Genomic DNA, 25,278 nt, shown 5'->3' on the forward strand with positions numbered 1-25,278 from the left:
CCATGCCAGTAATAGGACAGTGTACAAGTGTTTGTGTGTGTGTGTGTGTGTGTGTGTGTGTGTGTGTGTGTGTGTGTGTGTGTGTGTGTGTGTGTGTATGTGGGGGGTGCACAGAAGTACAGAAGTCCACCTACAGCTGCAAGATGAGGGAAAGGGAGCCATTAGCTATAGGTGGATGACCTCCACAGACTGTGTGATGCACCCATTCATTGGCAAGTGTAACCCCCCCAGGTGTACAGGGCATGTCATGTGCTCCTGAAAGAAGCAGTGCCTGGGAAGTTCACAATGAAGGGCAATGAGATGTTACTGCAGGCCCTCTGCATGTACAGCATGAATATCCTAGGCAAAAGTGCCACAGATGAGTCAGAACAGGTGTAACAGGAAATGATGTGGGTGGCCATAATAAACTTATGTAACACATATTTTTAAATGGTAACCAATATGCTAATACTCCCTGCAAAGGACAAGGCATGGCACACTGCCAAAAACATGCCCATTGCAGGGATTGGACCATCACCACAGAAATGGCTCACAGAGGCAGAAGTGGTCCTGATGTCAATGTCTGGGATAGAGGTGCAGACTTTTATACCTTGGGGTGGCTTAAGTGTGGGATGTGGGCTAGTAGTGATTGTGTGGTATCAGTAGGAAGTGCACCATATTAGTACTACCTAGTTTAGTGCACTGCATATGTGAGGGGACTGATTCAAAAAGGACCTTCTGCATATGTGCCCTTTCAGGTAACTCTTGGCTGGTGAAACAACTCACATTTCTGGATATGCTGGCCTCCACGGGCTGTACAAATGTAGAGATGTCTACTGTTACCATATATATGGCAAAGGCGATATTAAATGCATATGTCTGATTGCTTCCAAGGCTATCAAATGCTCATGCATTTATACATTCTACTGGTGGAGGGAGTAGCACTGCAGAAGAGCACATGTCAGATGTCATCAGGTATCCTGTAGCTGCTGCTGCTGATGGTCAAATACACATGGCATAGGCCAATGACCCAGTGGCGTCATCTACAACACTACTGTGAGAAGCCTCTCCAACATCACCAAGCTCACAGGCCCTTGTAGAAGTGCAGGCTGAAACAGCAACATCACCAGTGCAGAGTGGCCCTCCTGTGAATGTGAGCCCTAGCCTGGCTCCTCATGAGTTTATAGTTACACAGACTCTGACATTCAAACACCATCTGATGCGCATATACCCAGTTATAACTCAAAACTGTCAGATTTTCACTGAATATCCAGACTTTTGACTCATAATTTTAGTCTGTCCATCATAAAATTTGTAGATTCCTGCGAAATTATTGAAGGTTGAAGTCACTAGAAAAAGGCAAATAAAAGGTATATGTCCTTTTCCCCACAGTAGAGCGATTCTGGAGTTAGAATATATAGTTGGGGTGTTTGGGGGGCACAGCCCCGGACCTACTTTGGTTTTAGTGAACAATAAAAAAAACTAACTGGACAATTATTCTAACTCCAGGATCGCACTAATGTGGGGAAAAGGACCTATACCTTTTATTTGCATTTTTCTAATTGTCGGGCAAATGAACTGTCGGGTAAATGAACTGTCAGGCAATTGGGCTGCCTGAAATTTCTCTTGGGCAAATGAACTGTCAGGCAAATGAAGGTGATCCATATACATATAGATAATATATATTTGACTTTCAGACTTCATATCCTCCAGAAAATGCATGCTAATGCATAACATGTTATTCTAGCAACTTTCTAGTATTGTAAGAGCCATGTTTAAAATCGGTCCTTGATTTTGAGCCTGTATTGACTCCCATTATTTATGACTTTGTCCAGGTTTCTAGTGATTAGAGGATTAGGCGTATGTACCTGGTACAGGGGAGATAGTAATTAGAGGATGAGAGGTATGTACCCAGTGCATGGAGAGGTAGGGAGTTTGGGATACCACCATGACTCCATTTCAGTCCCTGATCTTGGTACAACACCATAACAAATCAATGAATATGCAGGCCAAAGAATCCAGGCATGAATAGCAGCTAACAACATTTTGTGGAGATTGTGAGTAAGCTCTTCATTTTATATGACAAAGTGCAACACTTGCACAAACTCAGGGAGTATAGTGGCAGGAAATTGCTGTAGCTGTTCATGTCTCTGCAGTCAGATGTTATTTTCATTTTATCTGACACACAGAGATCATCATCCAAATCTGCTGCTGCAGGTATTGCAGTAAGTGGCCATGGCCAGCTAAATGGCCATTCTGAATGTCCATGACTTTTTCTTTTAAGTCTATTTATGAACAATTACAGGCCAATAAAGCCAAACCTCACTAGCTGTGAACATGCACATTTCTGCCATCTTATAGCTTCATCAGCCCAGCATAAGTGGAATGTTTGGCTAACATTTGGAAACACAGGATTGTCGTACCCAACTGATATCCATAAACATTAGGGTGACTGGAAAATATCCATAAATAGACTTAAAAGAAAAGGTCATGGACATTCAGAATTGCCATTTAGCTGAAACACTTGATATCCTTAAAGGGTACTTTGCATATATCCCATGTCACCTCTAATACAAGAGGTTTAAGGTATCACACAGTGGAAAGTCTAGCTTTGCTAGATTTTTCTTTTTGTACTTTTTAACCAATTGTTTTTTCTGTCTGACCTTTTTTGCTCATTGTTTTAGTTTGTTAGCTGGGATATTTTGCAGTCACCCTAATGTTTATGGATATCAGTTGGGTACAACAACCCTGTGTTTCCAAATGTTCACCAAACATTATATTTATGCTGGGCTGGTGTAGTCATATGAAGGTAGAACTGTGCATGGTTACAGCTGGTGGGGTTTGGCTTTATTGGTCTGAAGTTGTCGATAAATAGACTTAAAAAAAGCTCTGGACATTCAGAATTGTTATTTTAGCTCAAACAGTTGATATCCTTAAAGAGTAATTTGCATGTATCCCATGTCACCTCAAATACACCTCAAATACAAGAGGTTTAAGGTGGAAAGACTAGTTTTGCTAGATTTTTCCTATACTGAAGGAAAACATTCATAGCTATTTTCCACAACTTGACTAAACTTTTCACTGCACACCCTTCCTGCAATTACTGTTAGAAGTATCAGTTATTACCTTCAGTAGGTGTTGGAGGCACAGCTGCATTAATTGCAATTTATTTGCTGCATTACCTTTTATTATGGGTCTTTCAACCAATTGCCATATCTTGGCCACTTCCTAATATTTTAGGTAAAATGTTAAAGCTGGCTGTGGGGTCTGTCTTCCGAGGTATACCACAGTCATTGCACAATTATATCCATTATATCATGTTAAACAGTGCTTGACAAATCACACTTGAAAATAGAATCACAAGTTCATACTGAGTGAGCTTAGAAAAAGTATTCTATAAGCTTATTTCAAAATTATTAATAAATGCCAACATTAAAAGCTTATACAAGTATTTAAAATGTTGCTTAAAGGTTTTTGCAATTTTTATTATTTTGGGACCAAAATTTTAACATGCTGTGCATGGAATTCAGCCCCGTGAGCTAGCTATGCCAACTGCATTATGCATGTCTGTTTAGAAATGGAATTTGCATATTCTTTGCAGTGATTCTGAATTGCCAGCAGAGGGTGGGCTGCACAATGAGAGTCACTGTTAAAGAGCTGGGGGTGGCGGGACACAGGAGAGGGTAAGAGCTGTGTCCTGTAAACTATGATTAAATGTATTTATAATCATTAGCTTAAAAAGACTGCATTAGTCAGCAAGTGTAATCTTGTAACTTTTGACACAATATTTCATCAGAGACTTTATTTTTAAAGCAAAACATGGGTATTTGCTCATTACCATGTAAAGCCAGCCTTTTTTGACACCTTACAATACCATTTAAGAGCTTACTCATAGCTCAGAAAAAACAGCTTCTCTAGCACTGCCTTGGAGAGGAAAAAAAAGACAACAGTGATGGCACACCTGAGCTGCTGGTGAATGAGGAGAGCAGCAGGTCAGCATTCCTGTAAGACCACTTTGTTTTACTTTCGTGTTCTTTCCCTACTTGTCTGCTATGGTCTCTAAGCACCAGGCACTTCTTCATGCAGCATTGATGCTGGGACATTGCCCATATAATGCAACATGTAGATGCACTTGGCATGCTGGTAGCACATGACCTGCATTTCTGTTTATAAGCCATGTGGCTGGGCATAAGCTGTCTGACTAGCATGATATTTGAACCCATCAGACATCAGTGCTACAGTCTTTTATATCCATGCACGTCCACTCAAAGGAAAGATCAGGTTTCCAGCCACCTGTGCTGCTCCCCGAAGCCTACTCTCAGGCATCACTATCCCTAGCTGAACCTAGGCCATCTCCAGTTGCTAGTGCAGTAAAATACTGTTACAAGTGGTATGGATGTTTTGTAATGTTTAATTTGTTTTAAATGAAAAGTTACAAGCCGATTAAAAGAAAGGATGACATACATTATGTAAGAAAAACAACCTGCTGAACAGGTTACCAACCAGTATGCCAGTGCTGTGGTACTGACAGCAGGCAGTCAGGAACTCTTACTGCCAGAGCAATGGGAATGAGTTCCAGTAGGGAAATCCAGTGCTGAAGCAGCAGTAGTACTAGTATTTATGTTTTCCCAGAATAATGCTTGGATGTACAGTTGTATACAAGTCCATTCCGAAAACCGGTTTACATACACTGAGTTCCTGGAAGAGCCGCTGCCACTAAGTACATTACTCAGCAGTGGTGCTTTCCTTTGATGTTGTAATGCTATTCCCCTGCAGATTATACTAGAAGAAGCTATGTGATATCTTCCATTTCCAAACTGTGAAATTTGGCAGTACTACCCACTCACCTCTTTTCCACATTTCTTTACTCCAGAAGGATTCCTATATGTGCACAAAGTATTGCTGAAAGAATACACAAAACTTAACTTAAAGCTTATATCCAAGCTGTCCTTAATCATAACTGGACACAGAACTTACAGAATATGGCCCAAGAAAATGCTACAGAAGAAATACTGTATGGTGGATGCATACTGTAGATGAAAATAAATGATAAAGATAAACATCCAAAACATGTTGCAACAGCATAAATCCAAATCAAATCTCAGAGTAAACTGAAACAAACAATGCAGAGTTAGAGATTTTTTGCTTCAATAGGCCAGAGCTTATTGTTACATTTTGCTGTGTGTGTTTGTATCTACGTGTGTGGTAAAGCTGACTATAGTGTTTTTATGTTGAATGCTGTTTTACTGAAAAGAAACTGAAGCTGAATGGAAAAGCATTTGACGAAAAATACAATACCATAAAATATAATGTTTTACAAAGGTGAGGCAAAGCTGTTCTCTGAGCAGGGGGAAAGCCTCTCCATTCCTCTGCTAATTCTAAGCAACTTTGTGGAAGTTGTGCCTTGGAGAAGGATGAAATTCCCCTTTAAATGAATGTTGTTTCTCTCAGTTTCAAGAGATAAAATGGAAAAAAGACTGATCAAAAGTGAGACTACTCTATATATTTATTAAATTTGCTCAGATAAAACTGATCTTATTGGGGGGTGTAAAAAATATGTTCCATACATAGCTAATATAACCCCTCAAAATACATGCTTGCTTATGCACTGCACAGCTATTACCAGATATGAAGGCCTACAAGGCAAATGCCTGTTGGGCTTGTCCTTCATAGCACACCTGGGTATGTAGTATCTGTTCAGTGCATGCCTCAGTATGTGTTAGCGCATATTCATATGTGTGTATGCATGCATGCATGTGTGTGTGTATGCACATCCATGTACATTAATAATATAGAGGATTATGAACGAGTTGGTGATCATAACTCCTTTATTAGTTAGAAGTCGTGGGGCAGTGGCTAACATCTTATGTATTCCCTGCATAACAACAGCAGTTTAATTCAAGATACTTTGTGTTGTTCAGCAGACAATAGGCAGAAATGAGAGCTGAAATGAAGTGATTTCTTCCTTGCTGCTGTTTACTGGTCAGTGCTGTCTCTTTTTAGTGCAGACACAATATTAACAGAGCTTGGAGGTGCTTAACAATTGTTAAACACACCTCTAAGCTTTTTTTCCCTCAAATATTTTTTTTATTTTCAATTAAGATAACATTTACATAATATTTTTAAATATCATTTTAAACAACTATGTACAATATTTATAATAGCCTGACTTTCAATTATATACACTGTATGTTATTAAATATAGAATTAACAGATCAGTTATCAGAGATACAATATTGATTATTGCAGAGTGTCCAACAAAGATATAACTTTCTTCCAGGGATTATTTACCAGTGGCCTGAGATAGATTCGTAGTTCTTTGATTTTTATTTCTATCAATGCAGTTGTCTTCAGTAAAGTGTAGAATTCTTCCAAGGTTGGGGGTGTATTTGAATTCCACCTTCTGGTTATGCATTTCCTAGATATAGCAAGTATTGTGCATAACAAATACATATTTGTCTTATTCAGGTAGGGACCTTCATTTACATTTAGAATTATCAATACTTTAGTTAAGGTAAAGGATTCATTAAATAAAGCTTGTAAAAACGGATTGATTCCATTCCAATATGATTTAATTTTATTACATTCATAAAAAATATGAATCCAGTCTGCTTTATTTGACTTTTCACACCACCAACAAAAACCATTTGTATTAGTACTGATCTTTTTAATTCTATCTGATGTTAAAAGTGCTCTATGTAAGTATTTCCAGTTAAATATTTTCCAGTACTGTGTGTTAGAGGTGTAATTAACTGATAGTAAGATGTTAGTTTTAATTTTTTCTGTTAACTGCTATGACTGACCTTTTGTTAAGAAGTGCCAGTATGATGGTTTGGGAATTGTTTTATATGTTATTAACTCTTTATATAGATTTGAAATGGAATTTTTCTTTTCACAACTATTATATATAAATTCATACAGAAAACTTATTAGATTTGAAATATCTTTAAATGAGGAATTATTAATTAATCTGCATAAATCTTGAGTGTACATTAGAATGCTTTGCAAGGTTAACCAGTCCTGTGTTGGAATATTGTAAGCAGTTTTTATCATATGTATATCTAAAACATTTAATTTATGTACACATTGAAACCAGCATAAGAATCCATTTTGTTCCCAGGAGGTTATTGTTTCCCTATATATTTTGAGGAAAGTTCTTAGTGATGGTAAATGGGGTTAAAAGGTCAAACCAAAGTTTTAGATCTATGTTTGCATTGATAAGTTTCCTAAAGGAATTGATGTAATGATTAATCAGTGTTGTTTTAGAAGGTTTTGTTATATTATATTGTATACTTATACATAGTATGTACCAGGGTTTGTTTGATTTGTCTACTATTAGAATTTTTTTAACAGATTCAATTCATTTGTTAATATAGCCGTTGTTAATTCTTTCCAGTTGGCAAAGTAATTTGGGTTTATCCAATCTATTGTAGTTTTAAGCACAGATGCTTTTATATATGTTTCTATTTCTGGGAAGTTCAATCCTTCTTGTTTCCAGGGTCTAATGTGATGAGTTAGAGCTACTCTCTTCTTTTTGGGATACCATAAAAAATTGATTAAACTTAAATTTATTTCTTTAAGAATGAATCTTTCAGGAATTAACTGTATTGCTAATGCTACATATAGTATTTTTGGCAATAAGGCCATTTTTATTAATTGCAATCTGTCTTCAAAAGTTAATATAATTTAGTTCCACTTTTCTTTATATATTTTTATTGCTTCAATAATGTTTTTATAATTTATTAATATTGTTTTGTTTATATTTTTGCATAACACTGTTGTTTGTCTTTTGGCTTTTCCCGGTTAGGGGTCGCCACAGCAGAACTCCGGTCCGCTAATGATTGGCAGTTGGTTTTTATGGTGTCGAGTTGCCAGCCCAACACCCAACCTTCAACGAAGGCATGCCCATTCAACGCATGTCTTTTGAATGCCCACTCGACCGCGGGGAGGACAAGCAGACTCCACACAGAAGGCACTCCCAACCCAAGCTGAGAATCGAACGGGAGAACCTCTTGCTGTGAGGCAACAATGCTACCACTGCACCACCGTGGAAGTACATTTTTGCATAACACTATTCCTAAATAATTTAGCGTAAGTTCTTGTTTTCCTATGATGGATTTATCTGTAACTTGTAGTTCTTTTTTCTTATTTAAAAATAGAAATTTTGATTTTGATCTATTAAAGTGTAGACCTGAAATCTTATACAATTTCTCCATTACTTCTTCTAGTTCTCCTAATGACTCTCTGGAGTTTGATAGGGTTAATAAAATATCATCAGCAAAAAGCATTATTTTGGATATGTACTGGTCATAGACTTCTATTCCTTTTATTCTTGGATTATTGCATATTATTTCTGCAAGTATTTCTATAGCCAAAGCAAATAAAATAGGAGAAAGGTGGCATCCTTGTTTAGTACCTTTTGTTACATGGATAGATTCTGAGGTGAAAGGACCTAATTTAATGTAGGCTAAGTTATTAATATATATGCTTTTTAGTAATGAGATGAAGGGAAGAGGAAATTCAAATAATGCTAAAGTTTTAAATAGATATTCCCAGTTGAGGGAATCAAAGGTTTTTTCTATGTCTAATCCTATTATGAGTGTTTCTCTATCTTCTTTATTCACATAATCTATAAGAGTAAGTATCCTTTTAATATTATCATGTGTGTGCCTGTTATATAAAAATCCAGTTTAATCATTATTAATTGTCTTTGAACGTGGGATTTTCATTCTGTTAGCTAGGATTGACATGAATATGTTGTAATCATTATTCAGTAATGATATAGGTCTGTATGAGGTGCAATGGTCTGATGGTTTATTATCTTTTAGAATTGGTGTTATAAGAGAATATTTCCATGAGGGTGGTATTTTTGCTTCTGACTGGACTTCTTGCAAAGTTTTATGAAAAATGGAGATTACTGTTGAATGGAAGAGTTTGTAAATGTCCGCAATTATACCATCTATCTCTTTGTTAGATTTACTTTCTTTTATCTTGTCAACAATTTCTTTGTAAGATATAGGTTTTTGTTAAGTTTTTGTAATTTTTTTTAATATTGATAAGGTTTGTATCTAAGTTTATTTGATTGGTATCTAAATCTTCTTTTTTGAAGTGTTCCATATAATGGAACCGACATGCTTGAAGGATGTCTCCTATATTTGATACTTGTTTCCCTTTCTTTTCATGATATATACTACCAATGTTATTTGCTTTAGATTGTATTTTAATTCTTGTAGATAAGTTATGTAGATATCTGGGGGAGGTGGCTAATGAGTTTATTTTTAAATTTTCCAAGGCTAGACAAGTATCGTGTGTTAGAATTTCATTATATATTAATTATTTAATTCCTCTATTTCTTTTTTGACTTCTGGACAATTCTGATTTTTTTTAGATTTTGCTGTCAAGAGTCTGGTTTGTAAGTCCAATGATTCAGATTCCCACTCTCTAACTTTGATTTTGTACCAGCTAAGGGTCTTACCAAATAAATATGCTTTTAATGAGTCCCAAACCAAGACTCTACTGATTTCTGTTGTATTATTAATTTCAAGAAATAATTGTAGTTCTGACAACATCCAGGGTCTGAATTCTTTAATTTTCATGATATATGATGGAATTCTAGTTGAGAGGATTAAAGGTTTAAACTCTATTTGGAGCTTCATTATCAGAGAATCATGATCTGAGAAGGGACATGGAACTATTGAGCAGTTGAGGATTTTTGTTTGTATATCTTGAACTATGAATAATTTGTCTATTCTAGTTTGTGTTCCAAATCTGTGGCCTTTATGGGAAAATAATAAGGATTTATCATCTTTTACTTTAAAAGTGTCAATTAAATGAAATGAATCAATCCATTTTTAAGGACTTTGAAATAGTTGCTATGCAAAAAGACTTCTTGGTGTTTTCAGAAGCTTCTAAGGTACAATTAAAGTCTCCTCCCAGTATAAGATTTCCTTTATAATTGTTGGAAGTAAAATCTAGGTATTTTTTTAAACATTCCTGCTCCAATTCCTGGGAACCAATATAGAGTAGCTAAGGTCCATATTCTGTTATTAAATTTAATTCTAACAAATGCTAGTAGACCTTCTTTGTCTTCATATTTATAAATAACTTTTGGAGTGATTATGTTTTTCTTCCAGAGAATTGATACTCCTTTTGTCTTTGTTCTATAGGAGGATTGAGCTAAGACTGCATAGTCCTCGGGGTTCCAAATAAAGCTATCATTAGTCTTAAAATGCATTTCCTGGAGAAATGCTACTTGTGCTTTATTTAGATTTAAATATTTTAGTAAGTTTGATCTTTTGTTTGCATTACTTAGCCATTAGTATTTAATGATAAGAATGTTAAATCCATTTCAAGTTATTGTTGGAAGAAACATTTTGCTTCTTTTTTTTTTAATTTTTATTATAGTAGTTATACCATATTCTCTGATAACATTGGATGTTATTTTTATGTATGTAAACTTGGGAGTGTAATTTAATGTTCTTTCTTCTTTAAATATAAGTAGGGTAAAACTCTGGTCAGGCTTTAAAAAGTACTTCTATAAAACATTAATTCTAAAGTATCAAATACAAGTAAATATAAATTTCCCATTAAACATGGAATGAAAGTCATTCCTAATCCAATACATAAAGATAGATCTATTGGATTATCACTCATACCTTTAACCAACAATATTAACTGAGCTCCATATGTTAAATTATTATATGGAGAATTTTCTTAAAAGAGATATGAAATTCTATTTTATTCTATTATTGTTCTATAGTATTTTATATATCAGGATGAAATGTTAGTAGTGTAAACAATTATTATGTTGACTTAGAAAATATTCAATATTTAGTTACCCTTAAGAGATCCCAAACATGCCAGATATGTAATTTTGGATAAATTAAATGCAACAGAGGAGCATACACTAAATAAGCCAACAACAAATAGATTATTATTAAAATAATTTGACTAAAAGGACTCTACAGGGGACAATGAATGATTACCAATGAAATATGAATTTACTGTAGGTGTACTGTCTTCCTTTACTTTCCCACTCTTCAGCTCACCAACTTCAACTTACACTTATGAAAAGACATGGCTTATCAGTGGTATCCTGACTCTGAGTAGTGTGCAGTGCTTTTACATATTTATAGATTTACAAAGCAGAGTCTAAGAATGAACTATGATCACCCTGACAATTCCCATCCTGCATAGGGCACCTCCTGCTTCCAGAATGGGTAATCACATCAGGTCTAGAATGAATGTGCAGGTATCTATATGGTAATCAAGACTTACCTTAGGTAAGTATTGATCAAATAGTATTTAGAGCATCTTAGAGAGTTCTCGAGGCAATTAGAATACTTTTAAGCCTCTCCTCCTTTGACCAAAAACAGAGATTTCCCTTCACTTTCTTTCCCTTGTTTTAAATCAGTACTAATAAAAGAAATTCAGCAAACATAGGTAAACAGAAATAACATTCAGTAGTCCGTCTTGTACATGACTCGCAATCCATTAAACAAGTCAGTGACTAACATCACTTTAGTAAACATTATAAAGATAAATTAGAAATAATTTCCTAGGTCTTTAAATTTTCTGATAAAGCAAAAATTTAACAATAAGCTATTTTAACTAAAAGTATAAAGCATTACAATTTTTCCTTGCATGTATACATTTCTACTTATATTGTAGTGTCAATAGCTGTCTTTGAAATCTGTACAATACTTCACTTCTTCAAATCATTACTTTTTCAATTCAGGTTTTGTTTTGTCAAAACGGCAACAATATTTCAAGGGCACAATTAATATTTAGACTGATATTTCAAATAAATAACTTATCAGTTGCCAATTGAGTAAGTTTAGAATGTATAATTAGTGCAAATATAGCATGTTGCAAAAATAATATGTATTTTTTTCATGTGCTCTAGAGACTGTCATATGCACGTGACATATATAATGTAGCATATATAGAGCAGATAGCTTATGGACTCAGGTTGTTAAAGTAAATTATGCTTATTAATCAGGCAGGTTCATTTAAATTCAAAAGTAATTTGGGGACATTTCAGTTGAGTTTCCAGGAATGTGTAGTCCAATGTGAGTAACTGAGTCCACTTTTTCTCATAAACATATGTCACAATTCATTAAACTAAGCAGAGTCTAACATCTGTCTAATAATCATTATAAAGGCAAAGAATAGTAATTTCCTAGCTCTTCAAACTTTCTGATATCACAAAATGTTGACAGTAAGCTATTTTAACTGGAAGACTAAAACATTTCAATACTTCCTTGTGAATATATATTTTTACTTTTGCTGTAGTGTCTTTGAAATCTATGCATTACTTCACTTCTTTCAAGTCATTCATTTTACAGTTCAGATTATATTTTGTCAAAATGTCAACAGCATTTCAAGGGCACATTTAATATTTAAACTGATATTTTAAATGCATAGCTATCAGTTACCAAGTGAGTTTGTACAGCGTGTGAGGTAACTGCAAAGATAACATGTTGCAAAAAGTAATATGTATCTTTTCATATGCTCTAGAGACTGACAATTTCAAGTAACATATAAAATGTAACTTTTACACTGCAGACAGCTTGTGAAATCAGCATGTTAAAATTAGTAATACTTTTTAATCAAACAGCTACATTTCAGTGCACATGTAGTTTGGGAACATTTCAATTGTGTTTCCAGGAATATGTAATCCTATGAGGATAAATCATAAAATATTTACAGATAATCCTATTATGTATTTATTTTACCTTGTTTAGGTTGTTTTTCATTTTAATAACTAAACAATATTACTTTTTCTTATTATTTGTTAACTGTGAGGCTACATGCACTTCGCAGATTCACAGTGTCCTTAGAAACTGCATCAATTCTTTATTGTTGCTATGGCAACGCACATAGAATGTGAAGAAAGAATCACTTTTCTTAACCAACAGTACAAAAGTAAATTTTTCCCTCCTTTTTTATGTATTTGTTAATACTAAAAGGAAATAATTTTAAAGGACATATGTACATGAATGGAACATTTCAGAGTTAATCACGGACATGTCTCCAATCCCAATAAGCATAACAGTGACTATCATTAATCTAATAAATATTGTAATAACAATTAATTAAGTTCACTATTCCAATTAGTCTACCTTAAAACTAGATTATTTTAGACTATTATTTATCTATGTATAGATAGTGAGTTATTAAATATATACAGACTATATTAGTATAGTAAATAGGAGAGAATTTAGAAAGGTGGGCAAGATGCAGTTAAAATAATAAAGAGAAAAGAGAGAAGAGAAAAAGAAAAGAGAAAATTAAGAGAAAATATACATATACTATGTATGTTGATTTACAGTATAAATATTTTATGTGCTGTATAACCCTCATTCTGTGAAAGAAAAGTACCCTGTTTTACATACCCGAGGTAATGTGAAAACTCTCATGTGTCATCTAGTTTCAAAATAATATAGATAAAGATTCCAGTAGTTAGTAACCTTTGTTTTAAAATTCCAAGCAATAAAATTGGTCCTTTAAAGTAATTTTAAAACAATTCATATCATAGTAGATGCTTTGAGAGATTTGGCTGTAACAGTATCAGTCTTTTGCTTCTTCTTTTTGACATCTGTCCAGACATTTGTTTCTTTTGTTCTCTTGAGAGAAGGTGACATCCAATCCATATCTTCTGTTAAAGTTATCACATTATTAGTTTTAATAAATGAAGAGGCTTCCTCTAAGTCAATAAAAGTCCTCATCTCATTGGCATACAGTATTCTTATCTTAGCTGGAGATGCAAGTTGTGCCTTGATGTTATTTTGTTTCAGAAACTTTATCATTGGCCACACTTTTTTCCTTTGTTCCATTATTCTAGATGAATAGTCGTTATCAAATCTTATCAGGCTCTGTTTATATTTTAGAGGTGCCTTCCTCCAAGCAGACCTTAAAGTCAGTTCCTTGTCCAAGTATGAAAGAAATTTGATAATTACTGACCTAGGAGGAGAGTTTGAGTTAGTGGCAGGTTTCCCAAGAGCTCTGTGTGCCCTTTCAATGCCAAAGGAAAGTCCTTCTTTTAAATTTAAAAAGTCAGGGATCCAGCTTGATAAAAAGGAAATAATATCCTCACCTTCTGTGTTTTCAGGTAATCCGAAAATCCTGATGTTATTTCTCCTCTCCCTATTTTCCAAGTCATCTACTTTATTAACCAACCAAGTGTTTTGTTTAAGAAGCAGTTCTTTCTGTGTTTCCTCTTCCTTAAGTCTGCGTTCTATGTCATTTAGAGAAACCTCTATTCCTGTTATCCTTGTCTGGTGTTGTTGTAGCATTTCCTTGAGGGTGTTAGCCTGTTTTTGACTGCTTGTTTTAAGATTTTCCAGGTTCTCTTTAAAATCATCCATCTTTAAAGACAACTGCTGCAGGGTAGACGCCATCTGTTGTAGTTCCTTCTTTAAGGCAGCATCCTGGTGAGAATTCTTTGAGTTGCTCATTTTAACAAGTGAATATATCTCCAAGCTTTTTGATAGGAAATTATTTGTAAAACTTCACCAAAGTTTCTAATTTTGTAAATTAGTCTTTTATCTATAAGATGTTATACTTTGAAGAAAAAAAAATAATATTTTTCCCTGTCTTATTTAACTAGTTATATGGAGCTCTAAAATACTGCTGCTTTCAGTTAGCCATTCAGGCTCTGCCCCCACACCTCTAAGCTTTGTTAAGGTCAGGTCTCACACTTTTATAGCTCTGAATTTGGAACTACTTCAGTTGTTTTTTAAGCGTAATCAGGGAGCCTCTTGCACTACATATATATTTGCTTGTTTGTATGCAGTAGATTAAAGACAGCATATGTGCATTCCCATAAGTTTATTTTTATGTTGCCTCATATCCCTCTTTTTGACACAATTTAACTTGTAGAGCTTGGAGCTAGGCACTTAATAAGTAACATTTTCACAATGAATTGCATTAATATAAAAATACAAATGAATGTCAGTTTTATGCCTGCATGTAACTAATATGACAAGCACTTCACAAATACATACTGTCGCCACAGTAATTTCATTTTTTCTAAAAAACAGAAATTAAGACAGTTCATGCTAAATGTTAGACAACATACTTTCCAAGTGTTGTTTCATTTTCTCCTTGTAAGTCTACCATTTCCTGGCTGATTTGACCAATGGATGTGTTAAGTGTGACAATTGGAAATCCGACCTGCAATGTCCAGGAGTCCATAATCGTTTTCAGTGGTGCTGGGAGTTGAACTTCTGTCTGATTATCTAAAGTCTTATGAAGCAACACAATAAATTTTGAGTTTTGCACACGAAACAGAGCACAATGGTCATAATATAACTTTTAAATTAATTGTCTACTAATATGCAGTATCAACAAAAGAAAAGCAGACAATAATTTTCTCAGTTTATAAAAATATGCAAAATATTTATGGCACCTTAAATGGTAGATAATATTGTTGTGGAAGTGCATGATATAGGGTCAAAGTAAAAAAAAATGCCATTTTTATTATCAGAACTCATCCACACATGCAACAAGCTGGATACATAATACACACCACACATATGTTTTTAAGTGGTTTACTAAAGTATGAAATAGACTGGAATGCAGATGGAACAGTGCAGGGAGGAAAGGTCAACAAGAAAACAATAGCGAAGAAGAGAGAACACAGAATAATTACAGAAATGCATGAACTGTGTAATTCATGCTGGCAATTGCAAAAACACTATAAACCTTGTCTATTTCTTTAAAAATATATTGCTAATAAGTTTTCTAAAATACAAAGCTTTTTAGTTATGTGATAGATATTTTTAGAATGAGAAAACATGAGAGGAAATTTGTTTACTGGAAAGAAGAAATGATGCATGCTGATTTTTATTCCATTTTAGGCAGTAGACATGCCCCCTCTTACAGTTTACACTATTGGAGCAGAGTTGTGATGGGGAAATAACATTTGTGCTGGAATCTCTAAGGATTTTGATTAACCTCTATAGTCTCATAATGTGTAACACAAATGTAATGTCTAACTTCTTTTATGTGGTCAGAGTGGGTAGTCTGTGGCCAAAGACTTTTTCTCTGCTAGTAATAAGACGTTTGCTAGGGATTTGGCTGGGTCTTGCTATTGTGGAGACAAAGATACATGCTGGATGATGCATTAGTCTTGTTTTGTTTTGATAAAAGAGGAATGCATGAGTGAAACAGTTACCCATGAATGACTAACTATTGTCTCAGATTTCAGTGCAGTTAGTTAAACAGAGGAGGATGGTGTGAGTTGTTAGTATTCTTAAATTGGTAGAAATCTGATGTTACATTACTAGAAAAAAAATCCACTTGTTTTGCAATAAATCCTGATGTCATTGTCCTGTTTTTGGAACTGTGATCCATTTTGTTCATTCAGTTGTCTCATTTGTTATTAGTTTGTAGTCGTTAGTAACTGCTAGCCCTTATCTGTATGAGAGTGCTGGTCTCTGACTGCTGCACGAATATGTTCATCTGCAAAAAGGTACATAATGCATACCCTCTTGAATGCTTTTTGTTTTGAGCTGTAAGTTGTAGCAACAAAGATAAAAAAATGGACCCACAACAGTTAGCATGCTTACCAACTACAGCTGTATTCCACTGAGAAAAACATTGCCACTGAAGTTAAAATTTCCCCAGAAATATAAACTGACACATAAGAAGAAATACACTTGCTTAAAATGACAGAGACTCTACATGAAGAGGAAGCCATGAAACCTCCATAATCATTGAATAAAGGCAGATATGGAGTCAATGCAATTAGTAAATGTCAAAATAATAAAATTGGTGGTTCTAGAAAGCTATGTAAGACAGGTGCCTTACTACATCAGAAGAACATGAGCAAAGGCTTCAAAGTTTTATTTTAAAGTCTTGATGGAGTCCAAGGGAGATTGCTAACCCGATGAAAGAAAAATGTAGAAAGTAAGTAAAACCAGATGCAAAACTCAGTAAAGAGGCATTAGTGAACATTTTTTACAAACCCACTCTCATCTCATTTCCTTTAAGGATGCATTTTGGAATGAAAGGTTGTTTCTACACAGCAACTATATTAAATAAATATTTTGTGCCTGTGTGTTTGTTTTAGGAAGATTTAGTACCTGAAGGGAGTTTTCAGCCTGAACTGACAAAGATACAGAAAGAAATTTTAATTCATTCATTCATTCATTTACAAATTAATGTCTTAATGTGTTAATTATTCATTTTTAGTGGCAAACACAAAGCACTAGTTAAGTAACTTGCTAATGGTTGCATGATTTGCAAAAGGTGCGCGAGTGAATCAAACTGAAGATGGCAGTATAAAGTTCTTTTACTCATAGTCTTAATCTTTTATGCTACACAGACATTAATTAATATGCAATGCAAGGTGAAAGGTATGTTGGATTTAAGCAGTGGACAAACTTAAAGGAAAATGATAAAAAAAAGAAAAAAAAAATATGTAGACATGCAAGCATTAAATGTGTTACTGGTGATAGAAATATCCATGAATTTAGACAAGAAAGAACTATTTAAAATGCAGATGGAACCTATACTATAGTTATCTTATGAGGTCATGAAGAAAAGAACTATATGAAAACAAATGGAAACTCTATTACAATTAACATATGTGGTCATGATATAAAATAATGGATGAAAATTTCACTTCACCTTAAAATAATGAGCTCATGCAAAAATTATGTTGAGAAAAAATTCCTTTCAACAGAAACCATTTTAAGTTTAAAATATGAATAAAAATGTAATAAACATGAAATTAATGTCAGCAATACTGCCCGTGTCATAAATATGTCAGGCTAGCCAAAAAGTGAATAGTGAACTGAAGACATACTGAATTATGGGTGTATGGGCAAAGATGGGCTTTTATGCAAACAATCCGAAAGTACAAATGTGATTAGTAACGGTGATAGTATATCTTTACGAAATAACTCAGTGCTAATTGATTAGTTATGTAATGTGACACTGGAGATTCAGTTAGTTCTCCTAGTAAGGCTAGAAGACGTATGTTAACCTGGTGTTTATATTCTCTTTATGGAGAGTCCTGACATTCAGTCTTGTTCCAATGCAAAATATTACAAGTTTGACACGTGATTACCATTTATGAGTAAATATGAGTTAAGGCAATAAAGAACCAGTCTACAGTTGCTGGTGCCTGGTACAGATAAATGACATTGAACTGTTCTGTAAGACAACTTAGTGACATAAAATGAGTCTAAATAATTACAAACTTCCCATGAATGCCTCTTTACCACACAGGGTATGGCAATAATATTTCCCATTATTCTGTCTGGAAAATGACAAAGTTGTATTCTGGTTACAGGAGACAGTACAACTAAGTTTCCATTGCAAGATAATTTATGCATTGCACAGGATGTTGTGCCATATTGTAAACATGTGCCAATGGTTTGTGATGGACTGCACCTTAATAAATATGCTTCTTGAGATTTGGCTCATTGGAGAACACCAAATACACATCGAGTGAGGCATAATACAAATAGAGCATGTAGTAATATATATGTGTTTCAGAAGTGTCGCAGGTGTAACATGTGGTACTATGTAGGTGCTTTAAATGTGCTGCAAATGCCGTATGTGGTACTATATATGTGCTTCAGAAGTGCTGCAACTAAAGCATGCGGTACTTTATATGTGCTTCAGAAGTGCTGCAGCTGTAGCATATGGTACAATGTATGTACTTCAAATGTACTGTAAATGCAGTATGTGGTACTATATATGGACTTCAGAAGTGCTGCAACTACAGAATGTGGTACTTTATATGTGCTTCAGAAACCTGAGAGTGGAATATACAACACTGACATAAAGCAAAAGAAAAATTTGAAGATCATGCCATTAAATACTAACATAAAAATAAGATGTTAGTGAAAGAAGCAAGGAGAATGTCCATTCTCGAAGATAAGTATGCACTGGAAATGTGTGCTGGATAGTCTCAGCTCCCACATGAATGCCTGAGGCTGATAATAAAATATGTTCACTTTTCCTATGAGAACCAGAACATGCAGTATTAACATCTAGAAAAAGAAGTCAATCACTGCTAAGGTTAGTCTATTATGCCTCTGTATGTCATGCCTATTGCCACCTGTATACTACTGAAACATGATGATGCTATGTGCACTTGTAAATATATACTGTAATGTAGCACACTATAAAATACTGCTCATTCTGTATGCATACAGCTCATATGATCACCAAAGCACAGACAAGTATACCAGAGTAACAGCCATAAATAGTAAAATTACAGCCATAAATGAACTTGACATTCCACCCAGACATGTACCACATTTTCCACAAAGCAATACGCTGTGAGGCACAGCTGCTGGCCTAACAACATGGTAACACAGTTTGGAACTTCAGAAAAATACCTTTGCAATGTTAGGTACTTGCTCCATATTCCAAAACTGAGACTGAACACTTGCTTAATGCTGTCCTGCAGTACTGTATTCCACACATAGGTAATTTGCTTATTAGCACAAAACATTTCTGACTTACATCATACAAAACTAATTTGCTCTTTACGCAACACATATCTAACATGCTCTATTGGCTTGAAACATTTCTGACTTATACCACACATAACTAATTTGCACTATTAGCACAAAACACTTCTGTTATACCACATATAACTAATTTGCTTATTAGCATGAAACACCTGTGACTTACAGCACATATAAGTAATTTGCTTAGTAGCAATAAACACCTCTGACTTGTATTATGAATAACCAACAGACATTTTATGTGGAATATAATGTGGATATTTACTATTTGCAGTAGCCAGAAGCATCTGAAGGCAGGCACAGGTTGTTTCACATTCATTACCATTTTGCTTACACTACAGTACTGTTAAAAGGGAGAGTATTAGTAAGTTTTACATACGAGAGCTCAGACATTTTAGACAGATATTGTGGTCCTATTGTATCAGACCACATGTTAACCAGAAAAGCCTTATATTTACACAGGAAAGTCATCTTCTAAGCTGCAGCACTGACGAACAGGAAACCTTATTAATATATTACTACATCTGTGTGTTCAATAATATCTTTCATTTGCAGCCAGGCTATTTCAGAAGACAAATATCATGGAAAGATCTCACAGCAGGCCTTCCTTAAACTCAAGGGTATCTGGTTTTGTGCAATTAAAGAAATCTGGTTCCAGTTTAGTGATTGTGCTTCCTTTGTTTTAGGATACAATGCTTACATACATGTATTTGTAACAGCAGTAGACCTCTGCATTTTTTTTCTCTTTTTAGCAGAATACGTTAGTGTATTCTGCAAGACAATTTATAAGTAGTTTTACCAAGACAGAAAATCTGACAAGAAGGAGCTACCATGACATTTTGGAATAACATGTAAAGTATGTAGGTGCTGTGTAAAAATGAAACCAATGCACAACAAAAATTAGAACTTTATACTACAGCATGCATAACTTCACTCTGATGTCCTCATTATCAATGAAGAAAATTTTAATACGATACTAATAAGATACAGCTACGCTAAAAGATGCATAAAGTGAAAAGCGATGAGAACACATTTACCTTGTTATGGCTTGTTTAATAAGAAATCTATAAAGTATTTAGCTTTTCAACTGTGTTTTTGTCAGAACTCTTATTCAATATAAGGAAAAGTCTTGGACAAAAATCAAAACTTTTTTAGTGGCATAAAGAAAGGATAGTTGGTAAATTAATGGAGAAAATTCAAAGTTAACTAAAAAATATTAAGAAAGTTAAAGAGAGAAAAATATCCAAACTAAAGCTCCAAAACTGTAAATCTTTGCCTGGAGATCAGGCACTTTTATTAATGCCTGAAACCTGAAACTTTAACACAATTAAAAAAAAAAGATAAATGAACAGCAGATTGTGCAGACCTGACAACTGGCCATTAGAGTTGAATATCCAGTTATAGACTAGTGTCCAGGCAAACAGCCAGTATTTGTAGGTGTATCATGCTGAAAGTTTGGAATTACATGCATTAAAATAATTAATCACCTCTTGTCTTGGTGAAGGTCCAGTAGTGGTCAATTCTATCCTAGAAATAATCCCTTGCTTATCCTGTGGGATCTCCAGAAAATCCAAGTTAAGATAAGAAATCTAATTCCTCCTGTATTTGCTGAGCTTGCCCTGAGGATTCTTCCTAGTTGACCATGCCTGGTATACCCCAAGTGTATTCTGGACTACCCTGGGGCCTCTTCCCAGTGGTTCAAGCCTGATGCACTTTCAGTGGGTTCTGAGTCTGACATGGGCTCTTCTTCCAGTGGGACATACCTAGTACACCTCATGTAGGTGGCAATGAGGGGACATTCTTAATACATGTACAGACCACTTCAACCAACTCCTCTCCATGCAAAGGAGCAGCAACTCCACTCCAATAATTTTCCAGGTTGCTGACCTCCTCTTTCTGTCATGGACAGTAAGACCAGCTGCCTTGTGAAGGAACCTCATTTCCACTCCTTGTAACCATGTTCTCACCCTTTTGGTGATTATTCAAAGGTCATGACCATAGCTATGCATAAAGGAAATAGACCAACCTGTAAATCACATAAACAAACATTGATCCAGGGTTGCCCACAAAAAGAGCCACTTTTATCTCCTGAGCTTATACAGTTAACAAATAAATTAAAAAATAAATACAGTTGCAGCTCCCACTCTGTACCCATTCACTGCTCATTCTCCTGTCTTCTCCTCTACCCTCTCAAATGTACAAGAACCCAAAATACTTAAACTGCTCCACCACTGCTCTCTCCTTAGCTGCAGACAATAATCCATTGTTTTCTAGGGAGAACATCCTGACTTCTATTTTGGAAATGCTAAGTTTAAGCCTAGCCACTTCAAATCCAATCAGTGTGAGCCAGCGATCACAGTCATGTGACACTAAGAGGACAACAACATCTGCAAACAACAAGGTGCGCCTTTACGTCCTCAAAATGAATGCTCTCCAGTCCTCCTGAGTACATTGATACCTTTTCTGTGAATTCAACAGTAGGAAGGAGACAAGAAACATAATGTCTGGAGTCCCACATTTATCCTGAATGAAATTGACTTAACACTGAGAATGTGGACACAATTGTTTCCTCACAAATATACAGATGAAATGGCAGTTCACAACAGATGCAAAATATGTACGGATGTAACATCTCCCACAAGGTATTCCAGGATATGCAGTCCTATGCCTTCTTCAGGTCCACAGAACATATGTGTGCAGTACTGTCACACTTCAATAGCTCATCCTTTTCCTTGGCCAGGACAGAATGTACACTGCTCCTCCTCACTCTGAACTTCAGCCTTTGGAAGAAGCTCTCTGTCTAGCACCCTGACACAGACTTTTCAAGGAAGCTGAAGACAGTGGTCTCTCTCTATATAAAGGGAATATACCTATTTATCACTTTGTCTTGAAACTGGAGACAGCTACTCCAGTTGTCAGCTCAGATTTACTGTACTCAGTCTTTACACAATACAGAAAACCTGTGTTAAGCAGAACATCTCCACAATATCCAGCTCCTTCTGCCTCCTGACATGATGTCCTCCACTCCTGTAGCTTTACCACGGGGGGGGGGGGGTAATTTAATCATCTCTTTGAGCTTATCTACAAAAATGCACCCAAACTCACCAGTTGCTTCTGGCACTGCCTCCTCAAGGGAGGTTATAGGCTCAGGTGTTTTCAAAGTAGTTCATCCCCTATCAATATCCCCAGCATGGAAGTGCATTAACGATTCCCCATTTGGATTCCAGCCAGGTGATCTGTTCCTCTCAGCTATGCCCTTCCAGATTTCTTGACCCCTCCCTATATCAGTGTCAAAGTCTTCCAGTAGAACAACAGCATCAGCAGGTGGTGATCCATCAAGCACTGTACCCACAGTCTCCAGGTAAACCAAATATTCTGAATCACTGTGAGGTCATTATGCAAAGAGGTGAAGTCTTCTTTTCTACAACTTTTGGCCACAGGGAAGTGACCTATTCCTCTAGCTGCACAAAGTTTAATTGTAATGCATTCAGCTATGAGCTTGGGACTCTCTCCACATCTACCTTTGGCCAAGTGGCAACTGCCACAAAGAAGACAGACAACTCCATATTATGATGTTTTGTTCAACAGCAGTACTTTTAAGTCTAAGTATATCTAGCTGGTATATTTTAAGATCAATAAGGAGGGTGGCCTAATGGTTAAGGTGTTTGCCTTACAAACACAAGGTGCGGGGTTTGAGTCTCACAAGGGATAATTGGCTAGGCTTAAAATGGCTCAGAAGGGCAGTTAGCTTAGTACTAATCTATGAACCTATAATACCTGCTGGCATGACAGATTTCTTACCTAACACAGCCTCACTTTTGGAATAGATTCCTTTCTGCATAACAAGCAGGGTACCTTGCTGAAAACCTTTAAAACAAACCTAAGTGATGTGATGGGTAACTGTAAAGTTATGTCTGATATTAATATTAATATTAATATCAATATTAATAGTCTCCATCCAGAAGAAACTAGTGCACCCTTGTCATTACAAGGGTGGTGTGGCTAAGCTCAATAGCTCTCTAGCCCTAAGCTTAGTATAAATTATGAACCTATGAATTTATGAACAAGCACTGAGTCCTATCCCAGTAGTCAGGTGACATCCCAAAATTTAAAAAAAAAAAAACAGTTTCTGTTGTCATGGTCTAATTATGCTAATCAGTTGTGCTCCTGCCTACCACTAGTGTGGCATCATACACAGCCTTCACCTTCCTCCTTGTGGGTGGCTGGTGCCATAAAACAGCTCCATAAAGCTTTCCATGCTAAGAATGACAAGAATAGAAAGGTCACCCTTACACTAGACACTCAGTGATGAACATACTCAGACATGGTTCAAGGACAGTTCTCAGCATTCCTGCTACAGGTGAGATTTGCTGATGCATTAGATGAACTGTCATGGGGTCAAACTTAAAAGTTATTGGATCTACAGATTAAACAACTGAGGACTTACTGTGCCATTACAGTTACTTAACTGAAAACATACTACTTCTTCTTCTCCCATTAGGGGTTGCCACAGCAGAACAGACTGCAGAATGATTGACAGTGCAGTTTTACAGTGTCTAGTTGCTAGCCTAGCACCCAACCTTTCACAGAAGGCACACACTCACACCTAGGATCAATTTAGAGTGTCCAATCCACTTGTAGCATGTCCTTGGAATGTGGGAGGAAACGAGAGCACCTGGAGGAAACCCATGCGACCACAGAGAGGACATGCAGAATCCACACAGAAGGCACTCCAGTCGTGAATCGAACCAGAGAACCTCTTGAGGCGAGGTGGCAACACTAACTACTGCACCACCACCACAACAGCTGCCCAATTGAAAACATGCCACAAAAAGCAAAACCATAACATATGTATTTACTCTAGAACAGAATGCACAATAACAATATGCATATCACATATCAGATCATATTTTAATGTAACATTATGAAATATTTTAGTTTACTACAGACCAGAACATCACCAGATGAGAGAGAGAGAGCGAGAGAGAGAGGGAGAGAGATTAATCTATATTTCATGGTCTAATCTATATGTCATGGTCTAATTATGCTAATCAGTTGTGCTCCTGCCTACCACTAGTGTGGCATCATACACAGCCTTCACCTTCCTCCTTGTGGGTGGCTGGTGCCATAAAACAGCTCCATAAAACTTTCCATGCTAAATTTCCATATCTCAATGTCTGCATAATCTACCTGCTTACTGGAATCCAGATTCTTAACTTCTCCTTCAACTAATTTGTACTCTCTTTTATATCTTATTATGTCTCTTTGTCACACTAATATCTCATGTTGACTCACCTCTTCAAGTGTGTTCCTGTATTGTACATCTTACTTATTTTACCCAACTGTTTACTTCAATATGTTCTTTTTTGCATAAAATAGCTTAATTGTATATACTACTTCCATTTTGTTAACCTTGAATTTATTTTATAGTTTTGTTTTATAGTTTTGTTTTATTAAAATCAAATATTGTTTTGTACTCTTGTGGAGCTTTTCTCCCTGGGCCTCTGCTGAAAATGGATATGTATCCAGCTGGACTAGCCCGGTCAACAAATGTAAAATAAAATAAAAATAAATAAATGTAAATTTATTTATTTAGCAGTTGTCTGACTAGGACAGAGCCTATTTTCAGCAGAGGCTCGGGAGAAACGGTCCAGACGCATGTCTATATATCTTTAGATTTACTGATTTTCTCATTTATTTTAACTTTCGTACCTCTTTTTGGACAGCATTTAGCCAATGATAGGCACTCTGCTATATACACCATTTGCATCCTCTAACATACCTATCTCATGGATTCATACCTGTT

The 25,278-nt window shown here is 35.5% G+C and overlaps 1 protein-coding gene across 1 annotated transcript in view; it reads right to left on the reverse strand.

Annotated features, from left to right (window-relative positions):
• The window catches only part of LVRN (laeverin), a 1,030,506-nt gene that overhangs the window by 468,419 nt on the left and 536,809 nt on the right, over positions 1-25,278 (reverse strand). Inside the window, exon 10 of the mRNA XM_044059628.1 lies at positions 15,062-15,228. Coding sequence (XP_043915563.1) covers positions 15,062-15,228 — 167 coding nt within the window. The remainder of the gene's footprint in view (positions 1-15,061; positions 15,229-25,278) is intronic.

Source organism: Protopterus annectens, chromosome 17.part0 (genome assembly GCF_019279795.1).
Source record: "Protopterus annectens isolate FY-2018-M chromosome 17.part0, PAN1.0, whole genome shotgun sequence".
NCBI lineage: Eukaryota > Metazoa > Chordata > Ceratodontiformes > Protopteridae > Protopterus > Protopterus annectens.